The sequence below is a fragment of the Myotis myotis genome, unplaced genomic scaffold, assembly GCF_014108235.1.
Source record: "Myotis myotis isolate mMyoMyo1 unplaced genomic scaffold, mMyoMyo1.p scaffold_m19_p_6, whole genome shotgun sequence".
NCBI lineage: Eukaryota > Metazoa > Chordata > Mammalia > Chiroptera > Vespertilionidae > Myotis > Myotis myotis.
The window spans coordinates 79783012-79806052 of NW_023416368.1; the positions used below are offsets into that span (position 1 = coordinate 79783012).

Here is a 23041-nt window from a genome sequence, read left to right on the forward strand (position 1 = left end):
GTGGGGGTTGGTGGGAGGCTCAGGGAGAAGGTGGCCCTGGGCTCTGCGGGCGGACCCACCTGTGCCCCTGCATCCCCGTGGGTCCTCCCTCGGGTCCTTTGCCCACGGAATTCCTCCCGCCAGGGGTGCTATTTCTCCCCCAACTTACCTGGGTCATCTTTTAGTCTCAGCTCCAATGTCATCACCTTCAAGGAAGCCCTCCCAGACTAGGTCAAGTCTTCCAGTCATTTACTCTCAGGGGCACATGCCCTGCCCACCTGCAATCGTAACCTCCTAGATACACAGGGAGCAAGAGCAAGAACCCCACTCGGCCACTCAACAGCTGTGTGTCCTTGGGCAAGTCACGTTCCCTCTCTGTGCCTTGTTTTTTGTGTCTGTAAAAGAGGGTTAACAATAATCCCTTCCTCATAGGGCTGATGGGGAGGGGGGGAGATTAAATGAGCTATCCAGGGAAAACTGCTATTTACTGAGCATTTCCTATGTGCCAGGCATAGGGCTGTCTGGTCACCAAAGCCTTTCAATCTCATTGTAGTGATGGGGTCACTGAGGCCCCAGAAATTAGAAAAGTTGACCTGAGAGCATCATTGTGTGCCTGGGCTGGTACAGCTCCTTCTGCCCTGGCCCCCCGCCCCCACACTGGCCCCTGCAGTCTGTCCTCCCTGCAGCTGCCCACAGGCACCTGTGAGACCTAAGTCAGGTCCTGCCCCTCCTCTGCCTACTGCCCTCTAAGGTCCTGCAGCATGTGCCCCACTCAGATGAGGTCCCCGGAGGAGTCAGATTCAGAGACAGAAAGCAGGATGCTGAGGGCCAGAAGCGGGGGGAGGGCGATGGGGAGTCAGTGCTGAACGGGGACAGAATTTCAGTTTGGGAAGATAAAAGGATCTGCAAATGGGTGGTGGTGATGGCTGCACAATGAGAATGTGCTTCGTGCCGCTGAATTGTGCACTTAGATGGTTGCTATGGTAAATTTTAGGTTACATATATTTGATCACAATTTAAAAACAACAGCGGGGCACATCCATGCCGTAGGCCACTGTACCGCTAGCAGACTTGAGTTTTAGCTGTTCTGATGGGCGAACCACCTGTGACGTAAGCCGATAGGGGCTGCGATGCTCACCGGTGCCGCTAGGGGGAAGCACATGAGCGGGAGACCCGCCTTCATGCTTTGATCTCCGGTGCGCCCGTTACTGAAGGTTTTCCTTCTCCTGTTCCTCAGCCCACTTTCTTGTTGTTGTTGTTGTTTTTGTTGTTGTTTTATTCACCTAAGTACTCCTAGCCCTTTTCTCCATTACTTCCCCTCCTTCGATGAACGTTTCGGGGTTCAGTGCGTGTCTTCTTTATTTCCACATTCTTCAAAAAGTGCATTTTATAGCAGGGCGCACATGTTCCTGCTATGGCTGTAAAGGTGGTACGTGGTGAATGGGTGTGGCTGTGCGCCAATAAAATTGTATTTATAAAAGCAGGTGATGGGCTGAGTATTGGTCAGGCTTCTCCAGAGAAAGGAAACCAATAGGGGTGTGTGTGTACATATATGTGCGATGCATGTGTGGATAGATGAGAGAGAGAGGAGAGAGAGAGAGAGAGAGAGAGAGAGAGAGAGAGAGAGAGAGAGAGAGAGAGAGACGAGGCCGGCAAACCCAAAATGTGTAGGACAGGCCAGCACACTGAAAATTCAGGTGAGAGTCTCTGTTGTGGTTTTAAGTCTGACATCTGTGGGGCAGGGGGCAGGCTGGACACTCGGGCAGTATTTCTACGTGACAGCCTTGAGGCACAACTCCTCCTTCACCAGGGAAGCCCGGGTTTAGCCCTTACGTCCTCCGACTGGTCGGACAAGGCCCACCCACGTGGCAGACGGCCGTTTCCTTCACTTACAGTCGACCGATTGTAAATGTGAATTGCACCCATAAAACACCTGCACATCTAGCTGAGTGTTGGACCAAATAGCTAGACACCCTGGCCTGGCCAAGTGCACACATACAACGTAACCACCACAGACTGGATTTGATCCTTGGCCATCGCTTGCTATACCTAATGCGTTCATTTCTTGGAGCTGCTGTAGCCAAGACCACAAACGGGGTGGCCTAACCAACTGAAATGGACTGTCACACAGTGCTAGAGGCTGGAAGTCCAAACTCGAGGTGTCGGCAAGGCTGGTTCCTTCTGAGGCCGTGAGGGAGCATCGGACCCAGGCCTCGCTCCTTGGCTTGCACGTGGTTGTCTACGTGTTTACGTGGCATTCGCCCTGTGTGGGCACCTCTGTCCTGATTCCCCCTTTGCACAAGGGCACCAGTCGTCTTGGACGAGGGCCCACTCTAACTACCTCCTGTTTAGCTCGATCACCTCTGTGAAGACCCCATCTCCACGTGCAGCCGTAGCCTGAGGTCCTGGTGGTTAGGGCTTCAACGTAGGAATTTTGAGGGGACACAACTGGATTCATGACACGTTGTTATAAACGTGGGTGGTTCTTCCTCATCGCTGTATAATGCTCTGTCACATGCATATGCCTTAGTGTTTGCACCTGTTCTAATATAGAGGGGCACTTATGTGGTTTCTGGTTTGAGGTTGTTTTTTTTTTAAATATATTTTATTGATTTTTCACAGAGAGGAAGGGAGAGAGATAGAAAGTTAGAAACATCAATGAGAGAGAAACATCGATCAGCTGCCTCCTGCACATCTCCCACTGGGGATGTGCCCGCAACCCAGGTACATGCCCTTGACCGGAATCGAACCTGGGACCTTTCAGTCCGCAGGCCGACGCTCTATCCACTGAGCCAAACCGGCTTCGGCTGGTTTGAGGTTTTTATGAACGAAGCGTCTGTGAACATTCCTGGGCCTGCCTTCTGCTGGACAGATGCGGCCTTTCTGCCGGGTGTGTAGCTATCTGTGGCAACTAGTAGTGACAGACTGCTCCCCAGGCGGGCTGCCACGGTCCAAACTATCTCTCTCTCTCTCTCTCTCCTCTCTCTCTCTCTCTCTCTCTCTCTCTCACACACACACACACACACACACACACACACACACACACACACACAGACTCCAAGGTCCTCACATCCCCGGAACACTGGCATCATCTATCTTCCTCATTTCTGCCTCCCTGATGGGTGTGAAGCGATGCCTGACGGCTGATGGGTGTGAAGCGATGCCTGACGGCTGTGCGAATTTGCATTACGTGGGGAGCCTGCGTTGGTTCTTGAGCCGGGTGGTCTTTAGGCCTCTGTCCTCTGAAAGCTGCCTGTTCGCACACGTTGCCCACTTTGCTCTCGTGGTGCCATCTTCTTGCCATAGTTCTGAGGAGCAGGGTCGCGCCCAGCACACCTCCAGGGCACACGTCCCACTGGCGCTTCTTGAAACTCAGTGAGACCAGAGTTCTTCGTGAACTCCAGCTACCAGCCCTGCTATCCTCTAGCCTGTCATCTCTCCATTCACTGTTCATGGTGCCCTTCTTTGGACAGAAATGTTTTTTTTATTGTTGAGAATGAACTTTAATTGTGCAACTTACAAGACAAGATAAACACCCTTCCAGTTACTGGCTTGACATGAAAGTTGGGATAATTAAACAGGAAAAGAAAAACAACATAAGTACATACATTTAAAAAAAAGAAAGAAAGAAAGAACAGCTCTAACCTGCATGGCTCAGTGATTGGAGCATTGTCCCACACACCAAAGGGTCACGGGTTCAATTCCTGGTCAGGGGCCGGTGTCTGAGTTGCAGGTTCAACCCCAGCCCCGGTCGGGGTGTGTGTGAGAGGCAACCAATTGATGTGTTTCTCTTATCTAGATGTTTCTCTCTCTCTTCCTCTCACTCTCTCTCTCTCCCCCTCCCCCAATCCCTTCCACGCTCTCTGAAAATCAATGGAAAAAATATCCTCAGGTGAGGATTAACCAAAACAGAAACAAACACATAATAAACTTGGGCATGTCAATGAAATGGTTTGTAAAGAGAAATAGAGCCCCCTCTCAGTTTAAACCTAATTAAAAAACATATTTCAAACATCTTAAGAATAACTCTGTTTGACCATTACTAGATTTGGCCATATGAATAAATAAATAATGGAAGTAATTAAGGGGGCACAATCACCAAGGTATTAATCTTGTTAAGATAAGTATGGAAGCCTAGTTATGTGTTAGGGTCTCATATATATATATATATATATATCCTTTTAAATTTAAATTTTATTTTCCAATTACAGTTTTTAGCCCTAGGCAGTTTGGCTCAGTGGATAGAGTATCAGCCTGTGAACTGAAGGGTTACGGGTTTGATTCCAGCCCAGCAACCAGTCGATATGTCTCTCTCACATCAATGTTTCTCTCTATCTCTCCCCCCTCCTTCCCACTCTCTCTAAAAATCAATGGAATAACTCGGGTGAGGATTAACAACAACAACAACAAAAATCAATTGCAGTTTTTATTCAACATTATTTTGTGTTAGTTTCAGTGTATAGCATAGTGGTTAGACAATCATATCCTTTACAAAGCGTTCCCCGTGATATTTCCAGTAGCCTCCTGGCCCCATACATAGTTCTTACAATACTAGAGGCCCGGTGCATGATAATTCGCGCACTTGGGGGAGGGAGGGGCTGTGCCCTCTGGCAGCCCAGGAGCCCTCAGGCGATGTCCACCTGCCAGCGGGGAGCAGGCCTAAGCTGTCAGCTGGACATGCTTAGCCAAGGAGCCGGGAGAGGCTCCCGCCACCACCACTGCGCTCAAGCCCTCAGCCTGGCTTGTGGCTGAGCGGAGCTCCCCCTGTGGGAGCACACTGACCACCAGGGGGCAGCCCCTGCATTGAGCGTCTGCCCCCTGGTGGTCAGTGTGCATCATAGCAACCAGTTGTTCTCAGTTGTTCCACTGTTAGGGTCAATTTGTTCCACTGTTAGTGTTTCCTTTTATTATGTAGGATTACTGACTGTATTCCCTGTGCTGTACTTTGTAGCTATCAATTTGTAGTTCTTAATCCCTTCACCTTTTCCACCCAGTCTCCCAACCTCCCTCCTCTCTGGCAACCCCCAGCCTGTTCTCTCATTGAACAGAAATCTTTAATTTCAATGCCACCAATTTCACACATCTTTTGCCTTCGGGCTTGTGCTTCAGAAGTTTTGTTTAAGAAGTTCTTTCTCGCCCCCAAGTCATAAAGCCCTTCTACACTTTCTTCTATTAACGTTCCCCTTTGATCTTTCCCATTTGGGTCTTTAATCGGGTGGCATCGGCCTCCCAGGTGATGCAGTCAGGGAACCCGTTTGAAACGAGCGCGTTGACAGAACCACCGTCTTTTCTCCACCAGCTCGTGTGGCCCCTCCACAGGTGCTCAGGTGCGTCCCCGGGCTCTCGCCTCTCTCCGTGCGTCCATTGGATTATTGTAAACACATTGCCCCCTGGGCACTGTCTGTGAGGTCGGGATTCTGACAGTCTCCGTCTGGCGGGGGGAAACTGAGGCTGGGGGAAGGGAAGGGTGTCCCCAAGTGATCCTGGGCGAGGTTGACATATGTCAAGTGCCTGGTCGGCACCCGTGGGAGACCAAGGAATAGAATGGAGGGAGAGCAGAAGATGGAGGTTGAAAGGGCCTGGGAAACTGTGCCTGCGTGGCCAGTGCGTGCCCACGCTCCGTGGGTCTGTGCCAGCCATGGGCAGAGGGGGTCCCCAGGAGAAGCTGCCGGTTGGATCCCCTCACGGTCAGAGGGCCCGGGTTCTGCAGGCTGAGGCCAGGTGGCTCAGATGGGCCTGAGTGGGGAGTGGGCGGGCCACACGGGGGCCCCTGTGGGACGGGCTGGGCATATCTGGGGTGAGGAAGCCTCTGCTGCCTCTTTTCTGCCTCTGGGGCCACCAGACACCGGAAAGGGGCATCGGGCAGGAGGCCGGCCGGGAGATGGGGGGAGTTCCCGCCACGCCCTGGTCTGGTCCAGCTGGGCTGCTGGCGGAGGCCGTGACCTTTCTCCCAGATCCCGAGCTGAGTAATCCTCACCGGAAAAGAACTCCGCCAGCCCAGGCTGCAGTGCATCCTCGGGGTGGGGGCGGGGGCGGGTGTCAGGCGGGGTCTCCAGCCCGGCCGCTGGGGACAAGCATGCACGGCCACTGGTGTGCTTCCAGGCTGAACCCCCTCCCCACCCAGTTGTCTGTCCCACGTGTGTCCTCGCCATCGGTCCCAGAGCGTGTCCAGGAGGAACAAGGTAGCAAGTCGGTCAGGAGCCTGGACACCGAGGAGGCTGGGCTCGAATCTCAGTTCTGTCGCTTTGTTTCCAGAGTTACCTGAAGAAGGGGACCCCTAACCCCCTTCTGAGCCATGAAACCCCCTTCCTGGTTTTGTGAGGCTCAAATGTGATACCGACGCTCTGAGCACAGAGCACGGGCCTGAGCGGCTTCGCGATTCCGTTCCCAAAGCAGGCACAGGGCGCCTCCGCCCGGTCCTGTCCCAGGTGCTGGCGGTGCCGGTACTGCGCGGAATCAAACAAAGATACACATCCTGTGGGGCTGGCCTCCCAGGGAGACAGACAGACAACAAACAGCAACAGCACGTGTCCGGGAGGCTCGGACGGCAAGGACAGCGGAAATGGTGCTGAGAGCTGATGATTGACTGTTGTGGACACCCCCTCAGCAGTGTGGGGAGCCCACACCCAGGTCTGAGGCCTTCCGAGGTGCGCACCTATTTAGTGCCAGTTGGGTACCGCGCTCCAAGCGCGTGGCCCTGCTCCCAGGGGAGAAAGCGAGGTCTCTGGTTTGTCAAACGTCAGGAGCCGGTGGAGCAGGCAGAGCCCGGGAGTGGATCTGCCCGGTGTCAAGGCTCCTGGACCCCACACCCCTCCTCTGGCGGCACTGGCACCCTTCTGGCTGCACCCACCCACCCTCACTCCCATCTCCCCAAACAGGGGTCCGGGCAGGCTGTGCCTCAGGAGGGAGACGGCTAAGGCAGGCACCTGGCAGGACAAGGCAGGGCCGACCAGGAGTGGGGTGCCCGTCCCCACCCCCAGGGCCGCCTGGGAAGCGCCAGCGCCTAATCCTGGCTCAGGAGGACACGCTGTCCTAGAGATTATATAAACCGACCTCTCCCTGTGTTTGTTTAGTTCTCACAGGCTTCCCCTCGTCTGTCATTCCTTAATCGCCCTGTTCACGGCGCTAGGGGTGGGGCGCTTGGAGCCGGGCATCTTTGAGGAGGGGGGTCTGCAGCTCAACCCTCCCTACCCCCCGGGCCCTGGCCACCCTTCCCTCTCCATGAGGATCCACAGGTCCAGCTGGTGGAAGGGGCCTGGGGCTGCGCATGGCGGCTGGAGCATGTCTTAGAGATGGGAGCTTAGGCCCAGCTGAGGGCACCACAGTCAGGCTCTGGCCCCGCTCTGACCTCTGGAATATCACCTCCCCACCCGGCACTTCCGTTTCCTCCTCCAGAAAATGGGGGCCCTGGTGGCCCCACCTTCCAAGTTGTTGAGAAGGCCACACAAGGAAAGAGCGTGGCATATAGCAAGTGCTCAGTTAACGTGGGTTGGTGCCTGAGAGGTGTTGGTGCCCACCCCCCGTGCGCGCGCACACATACACACACACAGGCACCGGGGCACAGGTTAGCCCAGGACGCCCCCCGGATACTATGACCCTGGTGGCTTTCATCAAGGTTCCAGAGGACAAGGCATACCTTCTCCCTCATCTAAGTCTCAGGGAGGCCCCGCAGGGAGCCCTGGTTCAAGTCCCAGCTCCTCCTCTACCAGCTGTGCCATCGCAGCCACTTCGCCGCGCCTGCCTCAGTTTCCCTGTCTGTACAGTAGGGATCGTGCTAGTGTGCCCTCTTCCTCCAGGGTCTCTGAGAGACTACGCTCGTTCATCTGTACAAAGCACTTAGAATGGGCGTTGGCACTAAATAAGAGAAAGGCAGAGCTAAAAGAGAAGTAAATAAATAACCCCATTGCGCAAATGAACAAACTGAGGCTGGGTTCACATGGTGTATCAGGGGCAGGGCAGGGAGTCCAGAAACCAAGTTTCTGCTCCCACCTCTCCACCCCCATGGTGCCCAGGGAGGGGCTTCTGGGGCAGACAGAGAAATGGGGCGAGGGCGTCCAGTCCCCATGGGCCAGGATTCAAATCCCCACCTGGCTGCCTCGAGCAAGTGGCCATCCTGCTCTGAACTTTTATTTCCCTCCTCGGTCAGACAGGACTGGGGTGGGCAGCCGTGTCGGGGTGCCTGCCCTCCCCAACCTGCCACCCCTTTGCATAACCCGGCAGTGGCAGCACAGCCGGAAATCGCAGTGCCAACGACTCCCTCCCTCTGTAACCGACTTCCTGCCGTTACCCACCCACCTTGGGTACCAGCCACCCCCTCCCTACCCCCTACCCTGGGCTCACAGGAGCAGAGGGTTTCAATCTTTCACCCGAGGTTCCCGCCCCCAAGGAGTGAACACCCACCCCCTCTCTCTGCCCCCCCACCCTCTGCCCCCACCCTCTGCCCCCCTCCCTCTGTCCCCCTGCAGTGGCACATCCTCCTGGATGGGTCCATGGGCTGCTGGTGACCATCGCCAGGTCCCCTTCTGCCACTTGGCTGGCAGCCTGCTTGCTACCTGCCCTTTGCCCAAAGATCAAAAGGCAAAGGGCAAAGGTCAAGAAGCGACCTTTTTCAGATGGAGAGAAGCAGGAGTTGTCCCCCAAACTGGAGAAGGGAAAGGAACCTCCAGTTCAGCAGGACTTCAGAGCAGCGGGCGGGGGGGGGGGGGGGCGGGGGGGGCTGCCCTCGGGGTGTACACAGAAATGACCCCAGCCCTGGCCTGGAAGTGGATTTGGGGGCATGTGAGGTGGGCTGTGGGGACTCTCCTTCAGCCAGTGGTGCGGTCGGCAGATAATGACAGCCACAGGCACGTAGGACTGCGCCCGTTCCATGGATGGGAGGAGACACAGGCGAGGCTGCTGCCTGGCCAGGATGCGGCAGAGCTGGGGCTGGAACCTCCAGAGGCCTGACTGCCAGGGCCTTGGGGGCGTCAGGAAGGAGGCCTGGGCGGGCTCTGCGGGGCGGCAGTCACAATGCCACCTCCCCATTCCTGCACAAAACGAGATGTCCCTTCTCCCCTGCAGCGACCCCCGCCAGGCAGGGGCGCATGTGGGACAGATGGGGACAGAGGCTCAGACGTCAGTGGGAGACAGCCTACCTGGGAAGCACCGAGGGGCCTTAATGGGGACATGAGGGCGGTGTCCCCGTGCCTCTATCTGTCAGCAGCTGCCCCCTGTGAGGTCCTGGCACCCTTGGGCCTCAGTTTCTCCATCTGAAGGGAGAGACCCCAGAGAGATGGGAGCGGGACTCGGGAGGCTGGCCCTGGGGCCGGCGTGTGTGGGCAGGCTCCTGAGTTCCAGGTGGGGCGCGTCCACACCCAGGTGCTCGCGCCAGGCCCGCCAGGCAAGGGGCTGGGCGGAGGCCTCCCCGTCATCCCGTGCAGTCTGGGCTTGGCTCTGGCCACCTCACTCCACGGCCTCGCTGTCCTCGAACGTGCCAAGCTCAGTCCCCCCTCCAGACCTCTGCCCAAGTCACACAGCAGTGACAAAGCCAGGACTGCAGCTCAGCCCAGCCCAGCTCCCCAGCACGACCCCTGGAGAAGTTCAAAGGATTCAAGGGCACCAGCTCCCCCAAAAGCCAGGGGTCCTGCTGCCCCCGTGCCAGTGGCTGCAGCTCCCCAAGCCGCACTACCCTGTCTCCCCCAAAAGGGTCATCACTCGCCCGCTCTTGGCTCAGATCCATTTTCAAGGGCGTGAGATGTGCCCACAGGGGGGAGAAAGACTGAGTAAGTCTCCTGCTCCCCAGATCTCCACACCTGGGAAGTGCTACCAGGTGTCTTGCTGTTTTGCTTCTCCTCCCAGCTCTTTAGGGAGGAGCCCGGATAAGCCCTGGGCATATCAACAGCCGTACATCCCCCTTTCCCGGGGCGGTTGGGGTGAGATGCTGGGGGACCCAACTTGGCAGAAACACAGGCAGCAGCCTCTAGGCATGGGGCGGGGTCCCACCAAGATGCCCGGGAACATGCATGTTACACGAGGCCATGGAGTCCTGGAAGAGACACATACCTTTCTGGGCCTCAGTTTCCCCATCTGTAAAATGGGGCAATCGTGCCCCCCACCACCACCACCACACACAGTCAGCTCTGAGGACCCATGCGTTTCGTGTGTAAAAGACTTGGCACAGGGCCTGGCACCCAGCAGCTCTCCTCGATGCTGGCTATGGATATTCCCAGTGTGATACCAGTGAGTCTGTATTACACCCCAGGCAGGGCTGCCCCGGCATTTAACAGCCGCCAGAGCCTGGTCTGCCCGAGAACAGACCCTGGTTGTGGCCACTGGGAACGGCCTCTGGGTGGGTGAACAGTCTTGACACTTTGACTCTTGGTCTCAGGCAAGCGTTGGGGAGCGAACCGCAGGAGTATCACCTACTGTGCACTCTTGTCAAACCAGGGCAGCCTATAGAGGCGGGTACAGTGGTCACTGGGCAGAGGACAGAGAGCCCTGGTAGGGCTGGGCATTGGGGCGGAGGGAGCCTGAGCTGGCCTTGGGCTCAGTGTGTGACCAGCAGCACAGGCCTCAGTGTACACATCTGTGAAATGGAGCGAGGAGAGATGGCCACGTCCTGGTTGTGCAATGGACTCACATGGAGAGGAGGCGTGGGTGGTGCCTGGCGCACAGTAGGTGCGCAGTAAACCTGTCGTGCTTTCACTGTCCCCACCTCCCCAAGCTGTCATGGGGATAAATGAAGCTCGCCCTAGAAGGGGCTGGCCCGTGACAGCAGGCCGAGAAAAGCTTGCTGAGAAAGAATAATGACCAGGCAGCCCCTTTCTGGCACACAGTGTCCTCCAGTTTCCGAAATGGCTAGGCCTCTATGCACTCTCTCTCCCTTGGCACTGCTAACGTTGGGGCCTGGGTCACTCTCGGTGGGGACTGTCCTGGACACTCTGCGTGAACAGCATCCCTGGCCCCACCCACTCAAGGCCAGGAGCACCCCCGTGCGAAAACCACTGTTCCTCCAACACGGCAGCCTGTTCTTGCCCCAGGGCCTTTGCATATGCTGGTTCCCCCGGAACACTCTCCCAGAGATGTCATCCGGTGTCCCCTGGGGCAGAACCCCTGCTCTATGGCCGAGTTAACATCCACTGCAGCAGGTGGAAGTCCCCCTTTAGCAGAGGAGAGAACTAAGGCTCAGAGAGGGGCACAGACTCGCTAGGGCACACAGCACTCGGGGTGGAGCCGGCCCTGCCCTAGGCTCCCTCACTGCGCACGACCCTGAGCCCACGTGGGGAGGGGTGGGCAGTCCACCCCCAGCCATCCCAGGGTTCCAGGAACTGGCAGAAGGAGCCCAGGGCATGCCACAGTTGCAACATTCGAGGGCGGCATGCCTGGGCACTGCCACTACCTCAGCCCCGTGGGCACCGCCAGGAAAGAGAAAGCAACTCAGAACTGGGCACCAGGACAAAAGGTGGAACCCCAGGCCTGGGGGTGGCCGCTGGAAAAGAAGGGCCCAGTTAGAGACTTTGCTTTGCTGCGTGACCAATTAAGACACAGCTAGGTTTGTCCTGGTCAATGAGAAGGGCCTAGCCCAGCGGTTCTCAACCTGTGGGTCACGACCCCTTGGGCGGTCGAACGACCCTTTCACAGGGGTCGCCTAAGGCCATCCTGCATATCAGATATTTACATGACGATTCATCACAGTAGCAACGTTACAGGTATGAAGTAGCAACGAAAATAATTTTATGGTTGGGTCACAGCATGAGGAACTGTATTTAAAGGGCCAGAAAGTTGAGAACCACTGCCCTAGTCAGTCAGGCCCCACCTCCAGGTGAAACTCATTGGCCCAATGAAAGTGTTGAGGGTGGGTGCCTTAGGTCCCCCAAATCCAGCATTCTTGGTCCCTTACAGAAGATCCTCTCTGGTACTTTCTAATATGGGGACGCTAAGGGTTGGTTTGAGGGAGCTCCCTGTTCAGATGTGTGCCCTTGAGCCGTTAGTGCCTTATTAGAGCAGTAGTATATGTAAAAGTTCAGTAAGTCATTCATTAAACATTCATGGAGGCTGTGAAGCTGATGTGAGGAAAAGCCACTTCGGAGGGAAAGCAGAGGGCACAGCCTATGCAAAGGCCCTGGGGCAGGAGTGGCCCTCGTGTGCTGAAGGAAGGGCAAGGAGGCCCGTGTGGCTGGAGCAGAGTGAGCAAGGGAAGACGTGAGAGCAGGGTGGAGAGGGGGCAGTTCGTCAGGGCCCGTGGGCCACATGGCGGAAAGTGGGTTTTATCAAAGGCAGTGGGGCGCCCTGGAGGCTTTGGGCAGGGGGAGATGTGGTGTGCCACCTAAAGACTGTGGGGCTTGGGACAAGGTCCCTTCCCTCTTTCTGGGCCACAATCTCCTCCTCCATCAGCTGGGGAATGACAATACCTGTTTGGGGAACTGATGTGAAGGCAAAGGGTCCAGCAAGGTGGTTGGCGCATAGTCGCTACACAGCCTTCACCTGACCCAGCCCCTGTTATCGCTCTCCTGGACCTGTGTGGTCCCCCCAGTCCTGGTCCCCTGGTTCACATCCTTGCCCCAGTCTGTCCTCTCCACAGTGGCTGGAGGGCACCTGTGAGCACGGAAGTCAGGTCCTACCCCTCCACCCTCACCCCACCCCTACCCCCACTCCTGCCCACAGACCTCCTTGTGGTCCAAAAGGCCCTGCATGCACGACCTATTGCCACACACCCTGCCCCCCTGCCCTCACCTCCCTGCTCTCTCCTCCTCACTCACTCTGCTCCAGCCACCTGGGCCTCCTCACTGTTCCTCCAACACGGCAGGCCTGTTCTCGCCCCAGGGCCTTTGCATATGCTGGTTCCCTCTGGAACACTGTTCCTCCAAAGACCCACATGACTCCTCAGTCACCTCCTTCAGGTCTCAGCTCCTTAAAATTGCACCCCTACCCTGGCCCACACTTCTCCTCCCCTCTCTCCTCGCTTTACTTTTCTGTCACCTCCAGCCGCCCTCCGCCGCCTTGTCACACTGACAGCCACTGACATGTCCACATGCTTCTCTTTCTGAATTAGAAAGGGAGTAAATGAGGTGGTGGCCTTGCTTGTGTTTGCGGGCAGGTTCCATGGCCTGGCCAGGCCTCGCTGAGTGGTTGGCTGGGCCTCAGTTCTGGCCAGCACCAAGGTGTCGGCCCGGTTCCTGGGGGAAATGAGGAGACGGATCCGTGTGGATGTGAGCAGATGTGTGTAGGGGTCTCAGCGCCCTCCCAGCCCAGAAGCCCACCTTGGGTCAGCAGGAGCCAATGAGGCCCAGGCCAGCCGAGGCCCAGGCCAGCCCTCTCCTCATGCATTTCAGACCCGGCAGCCCTGCCATCAGCTCCAGGATCTCTCTGCCAAGGAAACCCCAGCGCTGAGGTTTTCCATGATGAACAAACAGATGGCCTCAGGCCGAGTGGGTGGGGTGCTGAGCTGAGCCCTGGAAAGGACCAGAGGTCCCTGGAGCTGATCTGCTGCGCCCCCACAAGGGAAACTGAGGCAGGGAGCTCCTCCATGTCTCCGTGCCCGGGGCGGGGGGGGGGGGGTGCCACTCTCGCAAGGTTCTCAGGTTTGGCCACGTGTAACGCTTGGCAGAGGACAGCGTGGGGAAGGCGGAGACCTGGGCCTGCTGCCATGACACATTCCTCCCAGCAGCGGGTGGAGAAAGAGGGAGAGGGCTTTTGTTGTTTCTCCCCTTCCCGCCCCCCCAACAGAATGAGAGAGAGAGAGAGGGAAGGGGGAGAGAGAGGGGGGGGGGGAGTTAGTTGTTGGCAGGAAGAAGGTATTGAGCCAAGACTAGGCAGGCTCTCTTCTGGCCTCTCAGCTAGAGCAGCTGGGAGTGGGATGGCGGGAAGGGAGGATGGAGAGGTTCATCGTCCACTAGCATCCCTGCATTTTGCAGAAAAGGGGTGTGGCTTCTTGGAAGGACACCAAGCACAGCCTTCAAGGCCCCCTGGCGGTGGCTGCAGCCCCTCTCCCCACAGTTTCTCAGCAGCTTTGCTGCCTGCAGACCTTTTCATAGACTGTTCCCTCTGCTGGGATGCCCTTCCCATCAATCTCAGCATCCTCCCAGACCACCTTGGATCTGGTCGTCCATCCCCCTGGACCTGCAGGGCCCATGTGAGCCAGGATGGAGCTACAGGGTCCATGTGAGCCAGGATGGAGCCTAAGGCGAAAGGAAACTTCAGTAATCCTGATCATGCCTTTATTTAAACATGATATTGTGTTCCTTGTGGATGTTCTGCGTTCATTTGCGTTCTTTAAAAGATAAGTTATCTTTCCCTGGCTGGCGTTGCTCAATGGTTAGAGCGTTGGCCCGCGCACTAAAGGGTCGCAGGTTCGATTCACAGTCAAGTATGTACCTGGGGTACCTGGCCCCTGTCGGGTGCATTCAGGAGGCAACCAATCAATCTCTCTCTCTCTCTCTCTCTCTCTCTCTCTCTCTCTCTCTCTCTCCCCCTCCCTCCCTTCCTCTCTCTCTAAAAAAAAAAAAAAAAAAAAAATCAAAAATCAATGGGAAAAATATCCTCGGGTGAGGATTAACAACAACAACAAAAAAGCCAAACATTAGTTATCTTGATGACTGAGTTATTGGCACAGCCCCCTTCCTTAAATGTTGCACACACCCCCCCTCCCCCCCCCCCCACACACACACACAATAAGTGTCTCACTTGCCTCACCCTCTCTTAGGCCCTGGGGATCTAGTTTGCGCCAGGGCCAATCCAAAAGCCTTGGGGAGGGGAAGGATACAAGGTAAGGAGGTAAGGAATAGGATGATGGAGGTCTGGCCCCTACCCCTGGAGACAGACCCTTGGGGACATGACCCCAGCCGACCTGGTCACACTCACTGTGTGACCCTGGGCAAGTCATTTCCCTCTCTGGGCCTGAGCCATGCCTTGTCTATCAAACAAGCTAATAAGCATTCCCTGGCCTGCCTCGAGGGCTTGTATCCATCAAATGGGACAATAGCCCCAAATGGCTGCCTGTACGATGTAAGCTTTCATTACGGCTCCAGGGCTGCTGCGGCCTCAATTGCCTCATCTATAAAGTGGGCATAATGATACCTGCTGCTGCTTACCTCCCAGGCTCCAAAGAATTCAAGGAGTAAGGATGCTTTGCTGAGGGGACATCTGAAGGCTGAGAAAGTTCTGGGAAGGTGGGGACAGTGACTTCTGTTGGGAAGTCAGACCCTCCTCACTCGACCACAATGATAATAATACCCTCTGCAGAAACACTGAAAAGGAAAAAAATCAGCCAATACCATTGTTGCAATTTTGGCCTCTTTCCTTCTTGTCCATGCCTCCCAACTCCCCCCCCCACACACCTTTTTTTCCCCTGCCCTTTTTTATAGCTGATAGCTAGAAGGTGGGACCGTCAGGGGTTAAAAAGATGGGCCTTGTGAACAGGCTGCCCAGGTTCAAATCCCAGGCTTACCATATACTGGCTGTGTGACCTTAGGCAACCCCCTTAACCTCTCTGTGCTTCAGCTTCCTTATCTGTAAATGGACATGGTGGCAGTACCTTTCATGTGGAGCTGTGGCAATGGGTTAACGTAAGGCTCAGCAAACTGTGTTACAGGGGCTGGAGTTTTTGTTCAGCATGTGAGCTAAGGATTGTTTTTACATTGTGAAATGGTTGGAAGAAATCCAAAAGAATAATATTTTGTGACATGCAAAAATTATGTGAAATTAAATAAAGTTTTGTTGGCATGCCATTTCTGGTATCTTTTGGCTTTTAAGCTACAAGGGCAGAGCTGAACAGATGGGACAGAGACCATCTGGCTGGCAAAGCTAAAATATGAACTCTGAGGCTTTTTACAGAAAAACTTCAAGCCCTGAGCTACTTTGTGTTTTTTTAAACTTATTAAATTTGGGGGGGGGGGGTGACATTGGTCAACATGAACATATAGGTTTCAGGTGTGGGTTTCTAAGTTACAAGATCTGTATATTGCCCTGGCCTGATAGCTCAATTGGTTAGAGTGTTATCCTGCTATGCCAAGGTTGCAGGTTTGATCCCCGGTCTGGGCACATGCAAGAAGAAACCAATGAATGCAAAAATAAGTGGATCAACAAATTGATGTCTCCCCCTGCCTCTCTCAATTCAATCAATACAAAATTTTTTTAAAAAGATCTATATATTGCTCCGTTTGACCACCACCCAAAGTCAAATCTTCTCCTGTCGCCATATATCATCTTGAATTACTTTGAATAGTGCCGCCCAAACCTGCAGCCCCTCCTTTCTCCTGGGCCTGGGGGGCGTGGCCAGCAAATCCACAGAATCCGGCCCCTGCTGGATTTACCCCCACGGTCCCTCCCGCACTGCCCCCTCCCCCATCCGATTGGCACTCTTCCCTTCGCTCAGCCAGAGGAGGCATCTGTCCCTCTGTTTGTTCAGCCTCAGCCACCGGAAGTGGGGCAGCTGGAACTCCCTGTCTCTCCTGGTAGGCGTGTCAAATGGTGCAACCACCTTGGAAAACAGTCTGACAGGTTCTTAAAAAGTTAAACACATACCTACCACCCTGGGATCCAACCTTCTACTCCCAGGTCTTTACCCAGGAGGAATGAAGGGCTATGGCCATGCAAAGACTTTTACATAAATGCACTTAGTGTAGGTACTAAGCCCCATAAAAAGGCATGAACTATTGGGACACGCAACAACGTGGATGGACCGCAAAATAATTATGCCGAGTGGAAGAAACCAGACACGAAAGAATGTGATGGACACAGCCACGCCCATCCCTTTACTTACTATCTGTGTCTGCTTGGGTGCTACAAACGCAGAGTAGAGGAGTGAGTAACTCTGGGTAGTTAGTAACTCTGGGCCTCAGTCACCCCATCTGCAAAATGGGGCTAGATATCTGCCACTTTGTATTGTGTGACTTTGTTTGTGTTCTTCTTACATAAATGTTGGAAGCATATCTTTATAACTCAGTAATGTGGGCTGTCTTTTTTTTACCCCCTCCAAAACAAAGAATCTTTAAAAAAAAATTGATTTCAGAGAGGAAGGGACAGGGAGAGAGAAAGAGAGAAACATCAATGATGAGGGAGAAGCATCAATCTGCTACCTCCTGCACACCCCACACTGGGGATCAAGCCCCAACCCAGGCATGTACCCTGCCTGGGAATTGAACCATGATCTCATGATTCATAGGTCTATGCTCAACCACTGAGCCATGCCAGCTGGGCAACAAAGCATCTTGAAGATCAGTTCATGTCAGTGCTGTGGTTAAGGAAGCCTGATGTATATGTGTGTGTATGATTCCTTTAAATATGTATATTTATATTTTAACATATAAACATAATAATTATAAAATTATCTCTCTATATAAAAGGCTAATATGCAAAGTGTCCCCTCAGGAGTTTGACGGGGAGACCGGGAGTTCGATCCCTCGCTGTGACGTGCGCTGACCACCAGGGGGTGGCACGGAACGAAGTAAGGCCCCTGAGGGCAGCCAGGGGAAGAAGCCCTGATGGTCCCTGATCACCTGCCAGGCCTAGGGATCCTACCGTGCATGAGCTTTGTGCACCGGGCCTCTAGTATTATATATAATATTATAATTAAATATAATAATTATATTTATATAATATATGTTGCATATCTAACATACTTGTATTTTATATATGAATATATCATGTATAACATAATACTTATTTAATAGCATACATTTATATATGTACATATTAAATGTATCATATTTCATACATATATATTTTACATATATATAATACGTATATTTAATATATATACATATATGATTCTTTTAAAATGGGATTTACAAGCCCTTTGGTCTCTCTGAGACTTTTATTAATTCCACAAATTTTTATTGAGCACCTGCTCTGTACCAGGCACTGTTTTCTGTGTCCAGGATTCAGCTGTGAACAAGACTGACTCCTCCCCACCACACCCCATCATCTAGCTGACAGTCTACTCCCAGCACAGTTCTCATTCTGAGTTGACGATTTAACTATTTATTGGGCTTTCGATGCTAGAATGAGTGTAATCCCAGTCTGACTCAGGACTTGCTTTCACCATTGTTCCTTTTGTTAGTAAATGTAAAGGTTTGCTAATAGAATAAATACCCTAAAACTCAACACCACCAGGATAAACAGAACTTTAGCAATAACCTGTACCCCAAAGTTAACCATCCTCCTGAAACTGGAATTTATCCTTTCCTTGCTTGAAAATAATTGTCTCTCTAACATGTATTTCCCCCAAAAAATGTTGCTTCGCTTTAGTTACTATAACTTTACAAAGAGGGCATCGTGCTATGTGGAAGATTTGGGAACTTCTTGTTCCACTTGATGTTCTGTTGCTAAATCCAGCCACACTATTTGCCTGTAGCTGAGAGCACCACTGTGGCTGCTGATCAATAGGCCCTGGGGTGAATTTCCCACAATGCATTTCTCCATTCTCTCGGCGTTTTCCTCTCCTTCACAGTATAGTGCTGAACATTATGGGGCATGTTTCCTGGGGCAACAAGCACGGGTTTCTTGTGGCTCTGTGTCTGGGGGACACAGGCTATGTTGTGTGATACATGAATGTTCGGTGTTTAGTATTCGTCTGTTTCCCAAAGTGGTTGCCATGTGGAAGAGCCCGGCGTGTTTACAGCCTGTCCGACATCTGGTATTGGTGGACGTTTTAAATTTGGGGCGATGATATAGGGGTGAGACGAGGCCTCATTGTGACCTGGTCGTGCATCCACTTGATCCCTAAAGGGGTTGGACCTCTCTCCATGCACGTGTTTCATTGTTCACACTATGCCTGTTCATGCTTTTTGCACACTTTCCTCTTAAGTAGCTGTCTTTTTTCTTATTTGGAACTTCATTCTTTTTATTTATTTGTTTATTTTTAAATATATTTTTATTGATTTCAGAGAGAGGAAGGGAAAGGGAGATAGAAACATCAATGATGAGAGAGAAGCATTGATCAGCTGGCTCCTGCACACCCCGTACTAAGGATGGAGCCAGCAAGCCGGGCACGTGCCCTGACTGGGAGTCCAACCATGACCCCTGGTTCATAGGTCGACACTCAACCACTGAGTCAAGCTGACCGGGTGGAACCTGAGTCTTTAAAGGACTGTATCATATTCCATCAGAAGGCCATACCATTATTCATAGCATTCATTCTCAGCTGGGGCAAAAATTTGTTCTTGTAAGGTGAAAAATCTTACTCTTTTAATATACAAAACACAGATATATGTACAGTAGGTAAATTAATATGCAGTATATCGGTGGTACTAAAATTTCATAAGAAGTGATTAGGAAAAATATCTAAAACTGCTCTGGGGGGACTAATAATGAAAGAAAGGCTGGGAAACACTGATTTATAGCAATTCTCACAAGCATATGGCAATGAAGATCTTTAAGGACATATATATCTTTCCCCAAGATCAGGATAGACTCCTGGGAATTGGACCATATGGTCTGAACTTGTCTTAGACCTCTTGCCAAATGGCTTTCCTAATCCATACACACATTTACTTCCAAGCAAGTTATGAAAATGTCTGTTTCACTACATTCTCGCCAGCACTGGGTTTTGTTAATTTTTAAATCTTTACCTATTTTTTAAATGTATTTTTATTAATTTCAGAGAGGAAGGGGGAGGGAGAGAAAGATAGAAACATCGATGATGAGAGAGAATCATTGATCAGCTGCCTCCTGCACGCCCCCTACTGGGGATCCAGCCTGCAACCCCGTCATGTGCCCTTGACTGGGAATCAAACCCCAGACCCTTCAGTTCGCAGGCTGACAACACACTATCCACTGAGCCAAACCGGCTAGGGCAAAGCTGTACGTATTTTAATGAGTGCCAGGACATGATATGTTCTTATTTTTATTATCATTTCTTTGGTCTGTAAAGCTGGACATTTTCTATGTTTGCTAACCAGTCTGTCTTTTGGGAATGTTCTAGAAGGGAAGGACTGTGGGCCAACACATTTGGAGGAGAGGCGGTCCTGACTCCAGAGGGGCAGAGGTTTAGCGGAGCTGTGTCCCACAGTTATCAGGAAAGCAGAGCTTGTAACTAAGTGACGAACTTGGGTATTTAGCAGCGGGGGATTTCCTGGTTTCTTCTTGCCGCTCATAGTAAAATGTGGGCGGGAAGAAGTGTTAGGCAAAAAGAAACCAGGATTTGACTATCTGGGAGATCCTCGGTCTATTCAGCTCACAAAAGGAGCTGAAATTAGGGGATCCACTATCAGGAAAGCATCTTCCAGACCATCACCGCTTACCAGGTGGCCCGGGGCAGGTGTCTAAACCCCGCTGAGCTCATGCCCTCCTTTGTGGAATGGGAATGACGGTGACAGCGCCCCTCACAGGGGTGTGAGGGTTAAACGAGCAGGCTTGTGTAGACTCTTAACACTCTGCCTGCAGGCCCAGGGGCGGCCTCCTGGGGGAAATGGTGGGTGGAGGGCTGCTTCTGTGCCCCTGCTTAATGCCCTCTGGACCCCAATCCCCTCCTGACTATCAATGTACGCCTCCCCCCCTCCCCTCTCCTCCCAGGTACCTAATTCCCTGAGGCAGGGGTGGGACCAGGATCCCATCCAGCTGGGGATTAACAGAAGCAGATTAGAGGTGCGATGAGGAAGAGAGGATCTCTATCCCCTTAACCCTTCCCTCGCCAAAGCCAGAGCTGGGGTACCCACATTGCTTCCTTTGACTTCAGGTGTGGGAGAGGGGAGGCCGCCTCCAAATCTCCCCACTCCCACTTCGGAGGGCCCTAAAGAAGGCGTTAGGATTAGGTTCCTTGGGCCTCTGACATACTGGCTGATGCGGGGGAGGTGGGGGTAAGTTTCCCTCCCTGGGCCTCACTTTTCTCTTCTGAAAAATGGGCAGAAGAATGTGTAGATGAAACAGAAAACCTCCGCATCCCCTAGTCACTAGGGCCTAGTGAATGCCCCTGGAGGGTTGAAACTGGCTACATGGAGCCTATACTTACTAAGCATCTACTATGTTGGCGGGGCTACCGTCACCCCTATTTGTCTGAGATTTCCCAGGCCCCCGGGGGGCCCAGCCTCGCACACAGACCCCCAAAATCAACTTCTAGTGCCCCTAGCGTCGGCCACGGCTCCAGAAGGGTGGCCAAGGGTCTGGTTTTCTTCTCCTGGGATGCTGCCTGCCCCCATCCTAAATCCTAGCGTCCTCCATGGGGGAGCTGGACGCCGCTTCCCCAAAGGGGTCCCTGAATTCCTGGAGGGAACTGGGGTCGCAGGCAGGACGAAACCCAGACGCAAGTAAGATATGGGATCTTCTCCACCCCACCAGGCCCGAGAGCATCCCCTCCCATCGTCCCCCCGCTGCGCCAGACGCAGAGCAGAGCCGGGAGGGGGAAGGGCGGCGCCTCCTCTGCGGCTGCCAGAGGCGGGGGGACTGCGGGAGAGCGCGGGGGGGGGGGGGGGGGGGCGGGGGAGTGGAGCGCTGCGGCACCGCGTCCCAGCCCGCGGCAGCCCAAGCCGACCCTCCACGGCCCCTCCCGTCCCCCACTGCGGGGACTTCGTCATGAATCCTGACGGGGAGGGGGCGCCCGCCCCCCCTGCGCCTACGGAGCGCTCCCGCCCCCCCTGTCCCGCCTGAAAGCCCCTCGTGACCCCCAGGGCACCCCCGCCCCCAGGTCTGTCGCCCTCGGTGTCCGAGCCTCTGTGTCCCCATCTGTCCCGTCTGCCGTTGTGCGTGTTTGTGACTGTGTGTATCCGGGACACCTGCCCTCTCACGGGCCAGGGTGGCTGGCGCGCTGGCCTCGGACAGCGGTCCTGGGGGTCAGCGTGCGGGTCAGCCCAGGTCTGGAGGATGTTGCTAGGATTGCCCATCTCTGTGCCCGATGACACCCTGAAGGCTCTGGATGTCTAGGTGACACGCCAAGGCTGTGAGCATGTGGGTCCCCGTGTGTCTACCTGGGTGGCACTCGCAGGCTGTCAGTGTGAGTGTGCTGGTGGCGTCCTGCGAGAGGTGTGCACCCTGGACACCCTATCGGCTGTGCGCGCGGGTCCCCGTGTGTCTGGGTGCCGCCCGCAGGCTGTCTGTGGCCGCTGCCCGCGCTCCGTGTGCTGGTCTGCGCGCGTCGGGGTGCGTGGCGACAGTCGGAGACGAGGAGGCCCGGCCGCAAGTGCCCCCAGCCGTCGGCGTGCGTGTGTGTGTGTGTGTGTGTGTGTGTGTGTGCGTGTGTGTGTGCGTGTGCGCGCGTGTGTGTGTGAGTGTGAGCGCGCGCGCCGCGGAGAAGCAGGTTTCGCTCCGTCCGGCGCGAGCCCGCCGGGGGCTCCACGACCCGCCGCCGCAGCCGCTCGCCCGGCCTCCCCTGGCGCGGGCCGGCGGGGGATGGAGCTGCCGCAGCCGGGGCCGGGGCGCCCAGCAGCCTGAAGAGCCAGCGGCGCGCGGGGCCGGGGGAGGCGGGCCGAGGGGAGGGTCCTGAGAACCGGGGGGCGGGCACGGCGCGCCCCCTCCCTCGCGCGCTCGCTCCCTCCCCCGCGCGCCCTCCCTCGCCGCCTCCTCCCGCCGCCTCCGGCCCCCCCTCGCCGGGGACCGAGCGCGCTCGCTCCGGCGCCGGCCTCGCCTCCTCGCAGCAGCGCCATGGTACGTCGCCGCCCCCACTTTCGTTTTCGCCCGGGGAGTTTTTTGGGGTGGTGCGTGGGCTCCGGGCGAAAGTTGTCAGGTCTGGGGGGGCTGCCCCGAGGAAGGGCTCGATGCGGGGACCCCCACTCCCTCCCGCCACCCAGGACCCCCGCCCGCCGACGCCCCCCCCTCGCGTCTGGGGGCGGAGCTGGCAAGCAGGGCGCAGCGGGGGATCCCGAGTGGGGGGGCCCCTCGCGGGAGCCGCTGTATCGGCGGGGAGGGCGGGGCTCCCGGGAGAGGGTCCCCCCCAATCCGGCCGGACCCCCGCCCCCTATCCGGCACGGTGGGAGGCGGGAGGGCGCGGCTTGGGGCGGCTGACCCTGTAGCGCGCAGCCCGCGGGGGAGCGGGGCCGGGATGGGGTCGGGGCCGGGGTTGCGGCAGCCCCCGGGGTGCCCCAGTCCCGGCGAGCGCGACGCGCCAGCTAGCGGAAAATGGCCGCTGCGGAGAGGGGCGGAGAGCGCGCCTCGG

General features: G+C 55.0%; 1 protein-coding gene across 1 annotated transcript in view; it reads left to right on the plus strand.

Annotated features, from left to right (window-relative positions):
* The first annotated feature begins 22084 nt into the window (after window positions 1–22084).
* The window catches only part of NFIC (nuclear factor I C), a 64537-nt gene continuing 63580 nt past the window's right edge, over window positions 22085–23041 (plus strand). Inside the window, exon 1 of the mRNA XM_036311842.1 lies at window positions 22085–22533. Within this exon, the coding sequence (XP_036167735.1) occupies window positions 22531–22533 (3 nt within the window). The 5' untranslated portion in view covers window positions 22085–22530. The remainder of the gene's footprint in view (window positions 22534–23041) is intronic.